The sequence below is a fragment of the Trichechus manatus genome, unplaced genomic scaffold, assembly GCF_000243295.1.
Source record: "Trichechus manatus latirostris isolate Lorelei unplaced genomic scaffold, TriManLat1.0 scaffold00344, whole genome shotgun sequence".
NCBI classification, from domain to species: Eukaryota; Metazoa; Chordata; class Mammalia; order Sirenia; family Trichechidae; genus Trichechus; species Trichechus manatus.
In genome coordinates this window covers 44,743-57,788 of record NW_004444280.1, presented here as the reverse complement: position 1 = coordinate 57,788, position 13,046 = coordinate 44,743, and the positions used below count along the sequence as shown (strand labels likewise).

The following is a 13,046-nucleotide window of genomic DNA, read 5'->3' as shown; positions in this document are numbered from 1 at the left end:
TCCCGATTACCGTCGCCGCTGCGACACATTTCCTCTCCTTTATTTTGTCCATGAACTGAGAAGAACTTGCTGTGTCAGGCAGAAGGACCTCATGTCAGGTGTCTTGACAGGTGGTCGAGCTGTGAGAACAGGATCCAGGACAGTTATCTTCTTGGTTTTGTGCTAGGATGCTATGGGAGAAGATGCTGCTCATAAAAAATATATAAGGAATTCCTCTCAATCAGGAGTAAGAGAAACAACCCAAAAAGGCAAGCGGTGTATGAAAACATTTCACAGTAAATGAAATACAAGTAGTAATTTTACAAATAAAGAGGTACCCTATCTCAAATGTGTGAGAAGAAAGTACATCACAATAGGGATGATATACTTTTTTAGTATGCTGATCAATTTGGAAAACTAAAAAATAGCCAAATATTGTCTCTTGTTAAGACCAGTGTGAAAAAAAGCCCTTTCATACCCTCTTGTAGTGAGTGTAAAGGATTGATATCCTTTTGAAGGATAGTTTAGGAATCTTCATAAAAATTTCAAATACGTATGCCCTTGATATAGGATTCTACCTCCTGGAAGGCATCTGACCAAAATACTTTTGTACATGACAAGAAATGCCCCACTAGCATTTTGTGGACAGACACGCCAGTAGTAGCACAACGATAAAGAAAATCACTCGTATAATCAGGGACCCCCTTTCGTCGTTGTTAGTTGCTGTTAAGGCGGCGACGACTCAGGGCGGCCTTGTGGACAACAGATCGGAACACTGCCCAGTCCCGTGCCATCTTAACAATTGTGGGGAGTTTAGGGTTCATTCTGGAGAGAGTTGTGTCAATCTCTCTCATTCAGGCATTTTTCCGTTTTTGCTAACCCTTTACTTTACCTATGAGTTGGAACTGACTCAATGGCAATGGGTTACTTTACCAGTCATGATGTACTTTTGTAGATAGTAGTCCCCCCTGATGACATGTCCGAAGTAAATGAGCGAAAGTCTTGTCATCCTTGCTTCTAAGGAGCATGCTGCTTGTGTTAGTTCTGAGACTGATTTGTTCAGTCCACAGTATAGTCAATACTCTTTGCCAACATCATGATTCAAATGCATCCATTTTTCTTCTGTCTTCCTTTTTCATTGTCCAGGTTTTGCATGAATATGAGGTGATTGAAGAGACCATGGCTTGGGTCAGGGCAGCTTAGTCATCAAGGTGACATTTTTGCTTTTTAAAACTTTAAAGAGGTCTTTTGCAGTAGATTTGCCCAATGCAATACATGGTTTGATTTCTTGACTGCTGTTTCCATGGATGTTGATTGTTGATCCAAGTAGAATGAAATCATTGAGAACTTCGATTTTTTCTCCATTCATCATGATGTTGTTTATTGATCCAGTTGTGAGTATTTTCAGTTTCATCAGATTCAAGCATAATCCATAATGAAGGCTGTAGTCTTTGACCTTCATCAGTAACTGCTTCAAGTCATCTTCCTTTAGGCAAGTAAAGTTGTTTCATCTGCATACTTTAGGTTGCTAATGAGTCTTCCTCCAAACCTGATGTCTCACTCCTTAAACAGTACAATTTCACAGATCAGTTGTTCAGCATACATATTGAATAAGGAAGGTGAAAGGATACACCCCTGCCACATAGTTTTTCCTATTTTAAGCCACACAGTCTCCCCCTGTCCTGTTCAAATGGCTGCCTCCTGTTGCATGTACAGGTTCCACATGAGCACAATTAAGTGTTCTGGAATTACCATTCTTTGTAATGTCATCCATAGTTTGTTATGATCCACAGAGTCAAATGATTTCATGTAATCAAAAAAACACAAATAAACATCTTCCTGGTATTCTCTGCTTTCAGCCAACATCCATCAGACATCAGCAATGTTATTCTTCATTCCATATCCTCTTCTGCAGAGCCAGCCTATTATTTTTAACATAGTACCCTACATGATGGAGCCATCCTGGCATAGTAGTTAAGAGCTCGACTGCTAACCAAAAGGTCAGCAGTTCGAATCCACCAGTGGCTCCTTGAAAACCCTATGGAGCAGTTCTACTCTGCCCTATATGGTCGCTAATGAGTCAGGATCGACTGGACGACAATGGGGTTACTCCATATAATGGACATAGAAGTGAAACAAGTTACGGGACAAAGGAGGGCAACAAAGCAGGGGACCAAGGCTGAGACTCAGTCTCAGATTATTACAAAATTCCAGTGATTCCTTCCAGTCTTGCCGCTCCTTTTAATTTATAATTCACTTCAAGAACTTTGACTAGAACAACAAATTAAACATAAAGGAGGAAAGAATTTATAACTATACAAACAGAAATGTTTCTTCTTTTAAAGTAATGGTTGGTGACTAAAATTATCAGATGCCTGCATCAATACAGACAACTCCAGTGCTTGCTTAATGCTTAACCCGTCCAACTACCGGCGCCTCAGATGTTCCCAGACCCAATCACCACCCCACATCGACCCCCACCCAGTCCCAGAAGGCTGAGTCACAAATTCTTCACTCACAGGGCACCGATCTCCACCTGCTCGCAAAAAAAATAATCCTTTTGATTTTCCACTTGGTAGCAGGAAAACATCTCAGCGTCCAATGTATATGACCTACACAACTCTCCTCTTTCACCTAAACAAAACGCTCCTCTTTTACTTAAATTGTTTCATAAGTTAACTTAAAATAGGCAGGAAGCAGCTGTGATCCTCAGGACTTCAAAGACTTATGAATGTGTCGAAAGGAGGAAAAGCGAATTCCCTAGCGACTGGGAAGAAAGTGTACAAAAGCCCAAGCTGTGGGGAGGGAAGCTCACGCCCCGCCCCGCCCCGCCCCCCTCCGCCCGAGGCCCCGCCCCTCCGTCCGAGGCCTCGCCCCTCTCCGCCCGAGGCCCCGCCCCGCCTGCGCCATTTCCTGCCGACGCAGAGTAGGAGCGCTCAGAGGGACGGTCCTATGGAGGTGAGTTTCCGTCTTCCTATTCAAACCTGCGCTTTATGTTCGACTGCAGCTCCCCTTCCCCACCAGTCCGAGGATCCCTGCGGACGATAAAGTGCTTGCACGCGCCCGTCCCGTCCGCCGTGCCTAGCTGCCGCCGTGAAACGTGCCGAGCCCGGTCGCTCCGCTGACGACCCCGGAACCGCGTCGGTTTCCGGTTAAAACCGCTCCGAGGCGGGTCCTCCCGGGCTTTCTGCCTTCCGGCCTGTGGACCCCGTTTCCCCGTTTTTCCTGCTTAGAGCCCTTGACTGACCCCTCTCCACCTTGCGCCCTGGAAAGGCCCCACTGGGGGTGCGCCTTCGCCCTGTTAACAGTGAAGTCGTATGGTTGACATAGTGGACGACGAAGCTAAGCCGTGTCTTCACCCGAAACTTAGGCCTAGCTTGCCTGTAAGTCGGGCCACCCACATTACGCATGAAATCGTGACGGCGTTTCAGTAGTAAACTGTATAAACCAATCTGAAATAAGCTTGTTTTCTCAGTTTGTCAGTACCAGCCGTTCACTGCTGATACTCGGCGGAGTACCTTTCGATATGTGGTTTGGTGCTACTGAATTCGGAATCTTCTGCCCCAATAAACCTCATCTAGTAGGTTAACTTTATTATTAACTCAGTTTCTTTTGACAGCCCTCGGACCCATCCTCGGCTCTCAGGGCGGCGCTGGCCCCAGGATACTGTGTCAGATAGTTTTATTTTGTTATTTTCAGTCAGATAATGTTTCTTCCTTTCATTCCTAAAGCTTATCATTTTTTTCAAATTCTGTTAATGTCCACTTAATTTTTAATATGAAATTTCGTTTTCCCTTTTCACTCTTGGTTTACAAAATCGAACAGTTTATTCATTTTCAAGCTCTTTATTAATATTATGTTTCTTATGATACATGTCCTTAAGATCACTGGTTTTTTTTGTTGTTATTTTGTTTTTTACCTAACAATTCCGTTTATTAAGTTGGTAGGTCCAAATATCTTTTTTTTTAAATTGTATTTTAGGTGAAAATTTACGGCGCAGATTAGTTTCTCATTCTAAAATTTATACGGTTGCAGTCCCTGCAGTGTGGCAGCACTCTCCTCCTTTCCATTCCACATTCCCTGTGTCCATTCGTCCGGTTTTCCTGTCCCTTTCTGCCTTCTTGTCTTTGCTTTTGGGCAGGTGTTGCCCATTTGGTCTTATATACTTGATTGAACTGAGAAGCACCTCCTCATGTGTATTACTGTTTGTTTTACAAATCTGTCTGTTCTTTGGCTGAAAGGTGGACTTTGGGAGTGGCTTCACTTCTGAGTTAGCAGGGTGTCCAGGGGCCATAGACTGTGTCAGACCAGTAAGTCTGGTCTGTTTTTTGTGAATTGAATTTTGTTCTACATTTTACTCCAGCTCTGTCCGGGACCCTCTATTGTGATCCCTGCCAGAGCAGTCAGTGGTGGTAGCCGGGCACTGTCTAGTTGCGCTGGACTCAGTCTGGAGGAGGCCGTGGTAGTTGTGGGCCATGAGTCCTCTGGACTAATCTTTCCCTTGAGTCTTTGGTTTCCTTCATTCTCCCTTGCTGTAGACGGGGTGAGACCAATGGAGTATCTTAGATGGCCAGTTGTAAGCTTTTAAGACTCCAGACGCTACTCACCAAAGTCAGATGTAGAACATTTTTTTAATAAACTCTCTTATGCCAGTTGAGCTGGATGTCCCCCGAGACCATGGTCCCCACAGCCCTCGGCCCAGTAATTTGGTCCCTCAGGGAGTTCAGATGTGTCCATGGAGCTTCTGTGACCTTGCCTTGGACAAGTTGTGGTGACTTCCCCACTATTGTGTACGGTCTTACCCTTTACCAGAGTTACCGCTTATCTGTTGTTCTGTTTAGTGTTTTTCCCTCCCACCCCACCCTTCCCCTCCCACCCCACCCTTCCCCTCCCTTATAACCATCAAGGATTGTCTCTTTTTGTGTGTAAACCTTTTCATGAGTTTTTATAGTAGTGGTCTCATACAGTATTTGTCCTTTTCTGATTGACTTTTTTCACTCAGCATAATGCCCTCCAGATTCATCCATGTTGTGAGATGCTTTGCAGATTCATCGTTGTTCTTGATCCTTGTATAGCATTCCATAGAGTGTGTACCATAGTTTGTTCATCCATTCATCTGTTGATGGGTATCTAGGTTGTTCCCATCTTTTTGCTATTGTGAACAATGTTGCAGTGAAGGTAGGTGTGCCTGTGTTTATTCCTGTGATGTCCTTTGCCCATTTTTTAATTGGATTATTTCTTTTTGTTGTTGAGGTGTTGAAGTATTTTATAGATTGTAGATATTAGGCCCTTGTCGGGTATGACATAGCCAAAAATTTTTTCCCAGTCTGTAGGCTCTCTTTTTACTCTTTTGGTAAAGTCTTTTGATGTGCGTAAGTTTTTAGGAGCTCCCAGTTGTCTAGTTTATGTTCTGATGTTAGTGCATTGTTAGTTATGGTTTGTGTTGTATTTATGCCATGTATTAGGGTCCTTAGTGTTGTTCCTGTTCTTTCTACCATGATCTTTATCATTTTAGGTTTTGTATTTAGACCTTTGATCCATTTTGAGTTAGTTTTTGTGTGTGGTGTGAGGTATGCTTCCTGTTTCATTTTTTTTTTTTTTACAGGTGGACATGCAGTTTTGCCAGCAGTATTTATTAAAAAGACTGTCTTTTCCCCTTTTAATGGACTTGGGTCCTTTGTCAAAGATCAGCTGACTGTGGGTGAAGATCACTGTTTTGGTGGTTTTGAGTACTTTTATTCATGATGACAGTAACTTTAAATTGGTCGTTTACCAGTTGTCAGATAGATTGTAGAAAACTTTTCCTGGAATCACGTTCTAAGTATATAAACTATTTTTTGCTTTTTGATTTATTTAGTTTTGCTTTCACTATCTGATTTTTGTTTACTTGGATTTTGATTTCACTGTGCAAGAACTGTGGCCCACCTAATTATTCCTTTCTTTCTTTTTTTTTTTGAGATTGTTTCACAGCTTTGTTTCTAATTGAAGACAACACAATATCCAGTGAAAGAGAATTGTTAAATACAGTAAGATATTGTCTTATTTGAAATTAGCCGACATTCTCTTTATGGCACATTATATTGTCATATTTGATGAAAGTTCAATTGGTGTATCCAGGGGTCTTTGAAAAAGGTTCAGTTTGTATTTACTAATTTGTGGTGGTTGTTGGGTACCCTCGAGTTGATGCCAGCTCTTAGTGACACTTTGCTACAGAGTAGAACCGCCCCATAGGGTTTCCTAGGCCCTGCTGGCACAGTGGTTAAGTGTTCGGCTGCTAACTGTAAGGTCGATGGCTTGAACCTGCCAGCTGCTCCGTGGGAGAAAGATGTGACAGTCTGCTTCTGTCAAGATTTATGGCCTTGGAAACCCTGTGGGGCAGTCCGACTCTGTCCTGCAGGGTCGCTCTGAGTTGGAATCGACTTGACAGCAGTAGGCTTGGTTGTTTCATTTTAATCTTTATGGGAGCAGATCGACACATCTTGGGTTCAAACCACCAACCTTTTGTTTAGCAGCCCAGAGTTTAACCCTGCGCCACCAGGGCTCCTTATTCACTAATTTAGATGTACCAAATCCTCAGTGTGCTTACACTTAATTGCATTATGGATGTGGTGATTTCAGTGGTAATAGTTTTTAATTTTTCCCTTTAAGCTTAATGATTAATCAATTTTTCTTTGAATTTGTATGTTTCTATTTAGTCATGTTTCCGACACATTTTTACGTGCAAACACGGACATGAATTCCTGTCTTTGTGTTTAATTTTCCCTTTTAGTTGCCATCGAGTTGATTCCATCTCACGGTGAGCCCACGTGTTACAGAGCAGGACTGCTCCATAAGGTTCTTGGCTGTAATCTAAATGGCTTGGCTATAATCTTAATAGAAGCAGATCGCCAGTCGTTCACTTCTGTGATAACACTATGTGGGTTCAAACCGCCAGCCTTTAGGTTAGCCATTCAGCGCAAACTGTTTGTGCCATCTAGGGAACTTCATTTTCCCTAGGAATAAAACAAAACAGTTGCCATCAAATTGACTCCAACTCACGGCGACCCCACATGTGTCAGCATAGAACGATGCTCCACAGGGTTTTCAATGACTGATTTTTTGGAAGTCGATCACCAAGCCTTTGTTCCAAGGAGCCTCCGAGTAGACTCAGACTTCCAGTCTTTCAATTAGTAGCTGATTGCGTTAACCGTTTCTGCCACCCAGGGACTCAGGAACATTAGGGAAAAAAACCAAGAAACTTCAAAGAGTTAAAGACAGTTTGTATTCTGTGTTTGCGCGTGCGCGCGTGTGTAGCCAAAGCCAGAACCTGTGTAAGACGGAAACCTGTCAGAGAAGGAAGACCGAAAAGTAAAACGAAGTAGGATTCTTAATAGAGAGCGTGAGTAAGCACCCTGTCAGCAGCGTAAAACTTGCAAGACCTGGAAAAACAAGGCAGTCTCATCAAGTTCCGGCTCTCACAGGTTTACATATATATGTGTATGTCTAGCTCTTGTGACGCAGTGGTTAAGAGCTATGGCTGCTAATCAAAAGACCGGCAGTTTGAATCTACCAGCCGCTCCTTGGAAACCCTATAGGACAGTTCTACTCTGTCCAGTGGGATCGCGATGAGTCGGAATTGACTCGACAGCAATGGGTTTGGTTTTGGTTGTATATAGACGTATATGTATGATTGGTGGCAGTACCCATGAATTATTGCCAACCCATTATACTCAGGTGAGCTTCAGTGTCCAGAGGTATTTTTTTTTTTTTTTGAGGCTTCATTATGTAGGCATGATTGGTTGAATTATCACCTATGTGGCTGAACTCCAGCCCTCTACTTGCCTCTCCATCCCCCAGATCAGGCTGGAGCCCAAAGCCCTGTGATAAGAAACCCAGACTCCATTTTGTAAATGCCTCGGCATCCCTTTTCTTCACCCTCTGCGTAAACGTTACTTATTTCAAAAGAGCAAGCATGCTTGCCTTGCTAGCCCTGCAAAATCCCAGATAACAGTCCAGAGGCACTTCCTCACTTCTCCAGCTTTCTCTTTCCCGAGCCACACCTGGGAATCCAGGTAAGGACCCCGTGCCCTTTCTGCCAAATTCGTGCCCCGAGACGGTGAGTTTTCTGCCACTTGTTTTAAATTAGTTGATAGTCCCTAAGCCCATGAAACAGAGTGTACTCCCCGCCGCTGACCCTGGGACCCTATTAAAGGCTGAGTCACGGTCTGTTCGCGCTCTCTTTGATTCTCCCCTTGGACACTCCTGTGAACTTTGTGTGCAGCCCTAGAGCGTGCCTCTCTTCAGGACCTGAGTGAGAAAACTGTCATTTCTTCGTTTTGGCTTAAAGTGTGGCTTTGTATCCAAAGAAACTCCCACCTAATTTCCATGTAGATAGTTTCACCAGCTGACCCCCTGTGGGTGGCCCTATGTTTCCCCTTGCTCCTGCAGTGGGCTGTCATTTATCTATTTTTATTTGTCTAATATAAACACAGGCCCCAACTCTCTAATCTCCTGGTTGGTGTCATGGATTGAATTGTGTCCTCCCAAAATATGCGTATCAATTTGACTAGGCCACGATTTCCAGTATTGTGTGGTTGTCCACCATTTTGCCATCTGATGTGATTTTCCTATGTGTTGTAAATCCTAGCGCCGTGATGTTAATGATACTATTGTAAATAAAAGAGTTTTCTTGATTTCCTTTTTAAGTTGTTCCTTGCTGGTTTACGGAACCGCAGCTCGCAGCTGATTTTTGTGTATTGAACTGTATCCTGCAACTTTGCTGATTTATTAGCTCTAGTACTTGTGGATTGTTTGGAATCTTCTATACATAGGACCCTATCTGTGACTAGAGATAGTTTTACTTCTTCCTTTCCTGTTTGTATACCTTTTATTTCTTTTTCTTATCTAATTGCTCAGGCTAGAACTTCCAGTACAGTATTGAATAGCAGTGGTGAAAGTGGACGTACTGGTCTGTCCTGTTCTTAGGGGGAATGATTTCAGTCTTTCTCCTTTGAGTATGACTTTAGCTGTAGGTTTTCATAAATGCCTTTTAGCATATTGAGGAATTTCCCTTCTGTGTCTAGTTTGTTGAATGTTTTTAATCTTGAAAGGGTCTTGGATTTTGTCATGCTTTTCTGTGTTGATTGAGGTAATAATGTGATTCTTTTTCTCTGTTTCATTAATGTCAGGGCTGGGGGAGCAGTGATCTTCAGGAGGAGAACAGGCCTGATGGTGATGCGAGGGAAGGAAGGGGTCTAAACAGGTGTGCACTTCTCCAGTAGTCTGGCCTTGGGGGCTGGGGGAGTGGTGAGCTTCAGGAGGAGAATAGGCCTCATGGCGACAAAGGGGAAGGAAGGGGTCTAAACAGGTGTGCACTTCTCGAGTAGCCTAGCCTTTGCAGATTGGTTATGATGGGCCCTCACCCGCCTTCCACCCCCGCATCCCATCATTGCCACCTCAGTCCTCCCAGCCTTCAGCTTCCTGAGGGTGGGATCTCTAACCCGCCAGTCCTGCCTGATAACCCTCTCCTGTCCTCCAGTACAGCCTTCCCCCCACACTCCTTTTGTCCACCCCCTCTCTCCGGGCTCCTGCCAGTGGTATGAGAGCTGGGCGCTGGTCTCTTCCCCTCCGCCTAGGAGAGGGAGGCCACGACAGGGTCACCCCGGAGCCCAGGTCAGCCCTCCCTTCTCCCAGCATGTACCGTCTGCCACCTTTCAGCCTCTCTTTGCAGGCTTCGATCCCAGGCTCCGGCCAAGATGGGGGAGTGGCTGATACAGCTCCTCTTTCCTGGATCCTTCCCAGGCACCTCGCAGCCTCTGCCCTCGCCTTGGCCTTTGGCACCCCCTCTCCACCTAGCCCCGGCCATCCCTGGGCTGTAGGGGCCAGCTCCCAGTCTTTCCAGGAAGGCCGAGATACCACACACCCTCAGGCCCATGATTTGGGGAGGGCAGGAAGGAGGCAGCCCTCAGGGCCTATGTCCCAGTTATGGGATAGCTCTGTCCTGGCCCAGGCCCTTCCAGGGATTGTCGCTCTAGGGTGTCTGCCTCTGCGATGAGTTTCTCTGGTAACCTGCGCTCTACTTTGGAGAGGGCTGAGGGTGTGCGCATGCCCCCTACCCCCCTGCCTTTATCTGCACACGCCAGACAGCATGCTCCAGCCCTGGGGGTGGGGGGGCACTGGGGTGGCATCTACCTTCAGTGATAAGCTCAGCATAGGCTGGAGGCTGGGAGGGGCGAGCAGGGCCTGGCTGGACCACCGAAGCCAGCTGAGGAGTGGGGGACATGGACCAGGCTGGTGGGCAGGCTGGGACAGGGCACCTGTGATAGAATGTTCCTTTCCTCACTCACAGGCTCTAGAGTAGCGAGTGCTTGGAGGTGGATACCCCAGGGGTCTTGTGAAAATGTCAATTTTTATCTTGGGTGGGGCTTAGGATTCTCTATATCTCACAAGCTCCCAGTTTATGCTGGAAAAACAATTATAGAAATAGGATGTGAATTAAAACTAGAGAATGCTGTTAGAGAATTAATAAAAGGAAGGACAGTGCTTGAAGAAGAGCCCCTGGTAAACATCACGCGAGAGAGAGAGAGAGAAAACATTTACACTGAGACCAAGAAATAAAAGTAAGAGTCAGCTAGGTCGGATATTGGGGAGGAAGGAAATGGGAACAGACGTGGGGGACTGCTCCTTAGAGAAAACGTAATGATTTTCTGATTTATTGGTTGATTGATTATTATAAGGTTGAAAGAGAATGTGTTCAGGAATTATTCCAGATGTCAGGAAAGCTCAGGGACTGGTAGTGTCATGGCCAGAGAGTGAAAAGAAAAAAAAAAAAAGAAATATTAGTTGCAAAATCAACAGGAGAAGTACTGATCACGTATTACTGTACTGTAAATGAAATAAATGAAAGTTTAAAAAAAACAAAGCACACTAGAAGACTATCAGCTGTACACAATTAAAAATCAGTGATGTGTGGTGAGTTCATGACTTAAACTTGAAAAATATACTCTCCCTGAAAATTCTCTCATGTTGATATCAAATAAAAGTATGTGGATTGTTCTACAAAGGTGAACACTTAACCTCACAGGTGAACCCCCAACCAAAACCTTGGAGCCATGACACCCTGGAGGAAGCCAGGTTCACGTTCTCCAGCCTGGGCAGGCCTGGATGCCTCTTGTGCTCTGGGATGAGGAAGCCCCTCCCTCTGTGACTTTGTTGCCAAAGGAAGAGGCCTGTGGAGCTGCATGAAGAATGCAAGTGTGTGCTCTGGCAGGCTGGAGCAGGATCTGCGTTAAATGCAAATGTCCTCAGAGTGGAGCATGGCCTCGAGCCTGGTGGAAGCCCTGCCCAGGAAAGAGCTGAAGGCCAGGAACCTGTCACTCCTTAACACTATCTCCTTCTTCCATTTTAGGTCCCAGGTGTGGCATGGGGACAGATAGTCCAGTCTAGGCAGCTGGGGACCAAGGGTGACCATCTTGCACATCCATGGAATCATGAGTAAGGATTTCACCTGCTCTGACTGGCTGTGCTAACATCATTCATCTGCCTCCAGACTGCCTAGTGGCCCTCCTTCCACTGCCATCCCTCTTCCTGAAGTGGCTTCTTGGGTTTAGAGAGCACATTCACTTAGACTTCCAGAAGCTGGAGCCAGGACATGGTGAGTACTACAGAGAACTGGGGTGAGGCTAGATAAGACTTGTTGGGGACCATGTGCTCCAGGCCCTGAGGTTCCTAACTGAGGTAAAAAGTGGCAAAGGAGGCCAAGGGTCTGAGCCCTAAGAGGCATCCTGAGGCCCTGCTCCACTGTCACTGGGCCCTTTCTCTACACACGTGGATTTTCAAGCCTTGGAAGCCTGGGGCCACCTTCCTTATGTGACTCTCAGGGCTGGCATCATGGGGGTTAATATCCCTGTCCTCGGCCTTGGTTCTCTGGGTTGAATGACAGAACCTCCTGACGAGAGTCTGAAGACGGAGCAGCTCTGGCTGAGGAGACCGAGGCCCAGATCCTCCAGAGCCGTCCCTGTCCCATCCCTGCACACGGTTTTCTTGGCTTCCCCCAGACACTAAAGCCTTTTCTGTCCTGTCCTAAAACTAGAGCTCCACCACTCACACCGTGTGATGTGGTAGAAGACAGAAGGAGAGAGTTGGTAGCAGAAGGCCCTGACCGTTACAGCATGGGGCCGTGTGTGGGGCTTGGTCCTCTCCTGAATTCATCAGTGAAATGAGGCAGGGGACAGTAAGTCCAGCTGGATCATGTATGGGGTCTCCAGATCCACCTTTTTGGAAGGATGGTTTTTCCTTGAGCGTTTCTGGTGTATGGGAAGCGTTTTTCCCCAGTCTAAATCTTTGTCCTCCCCCATCTCTGCCTAGAGCTGGTAGTGAGTCCCTATAATTTTCACCTGCTCTCCACAGTCTTGAAGGGGAATCTAAAGTAAAAGTGTTCTTTTTTGCTGGACAAGCTCAACATATGAGATGGTGTATTTAACTTCTTGGGCTCACAGTTGCCACTGGAAGAAAATTTCTAGATCAATTTGTGTTTCTACTGAGAATTTTTCAGTTTAATGGATATGAACTTCTAAAACACAGAGGAATGCCTATTTTAACTGATGTAAAAGTAAAACTTATAAAACATGTCATTTCCCCTATTTTGTAACACAGAAGGTAACTTGGAGTTTACGCTTGCTTTTTGATTAACCAAATTTCCTGGAATTTTTATAACAATACATGTTGTTGTTGTTAGGTACTGTTGTGTCGGTTCTAACTTACAGTGACCCTGTGTACTCCAGAACAAAACACTGTCCGATCCTGTGCCATCCTCACAATTGTTATACTTGAGCCCATTGTTGAAGCCACTGTGTCAGTCTGTCTTGTTGAGGGTCTTCCTCTTTAACGCTGACTGTCTGCTTTACGAAGCATGATGTCCTCCAGGGACTGATCCCTCTTGATAATATGTCCAAAGTGTGTGAGACGAATCTCACCATCCTTGCTTCTAAGAAGCATTCTGTCTGTAATTCTTCCAAGACAGATTTGCTCGTTCTTTTGGCAGTTCATGGCATATTCAATATTCTTCGCCAACACCATAATTCAAAGGC

The 13,046-nt window shown here is 45.2% G+C and overlaps 1 protein-coding gene across 3 annotated transcripts in view; it reads left to right on the top strand.

The window, feature by feature from the left end:
- The first annotated feature begins 2,887 nt into the window (after positions 1 to 2,887).
- The window catches only part of LOC101347396 (zinc finger protein 791-like), a 38,029-nt gene continuing 27,870 nt past the window's right edge, over positions 2,888 to 13,046 (top strand). For 2 of the 3 annotated variants that reach the window (XM_023725659.1, XM_023725657.1), the window contains exons 1-2: positions 2,888 to 2,937; positions 11,366 to 11,611. In XM_023725659.1, the coding sequence (XP_023581427.1) occupies positions 11,609 to 11,611 (3 nt within the window). In that variant the 5' untranslated portion in view covers positions 2,888 to 2,937; positions 11,366 to 11,608. Of the gene's footprint in view, positions 2,938 to 11,226; positions 11,612 to 13,046 lie in introns of those variants that run through there. The other variant, XM_023725658.1, reaches the window with a different exon arrangement.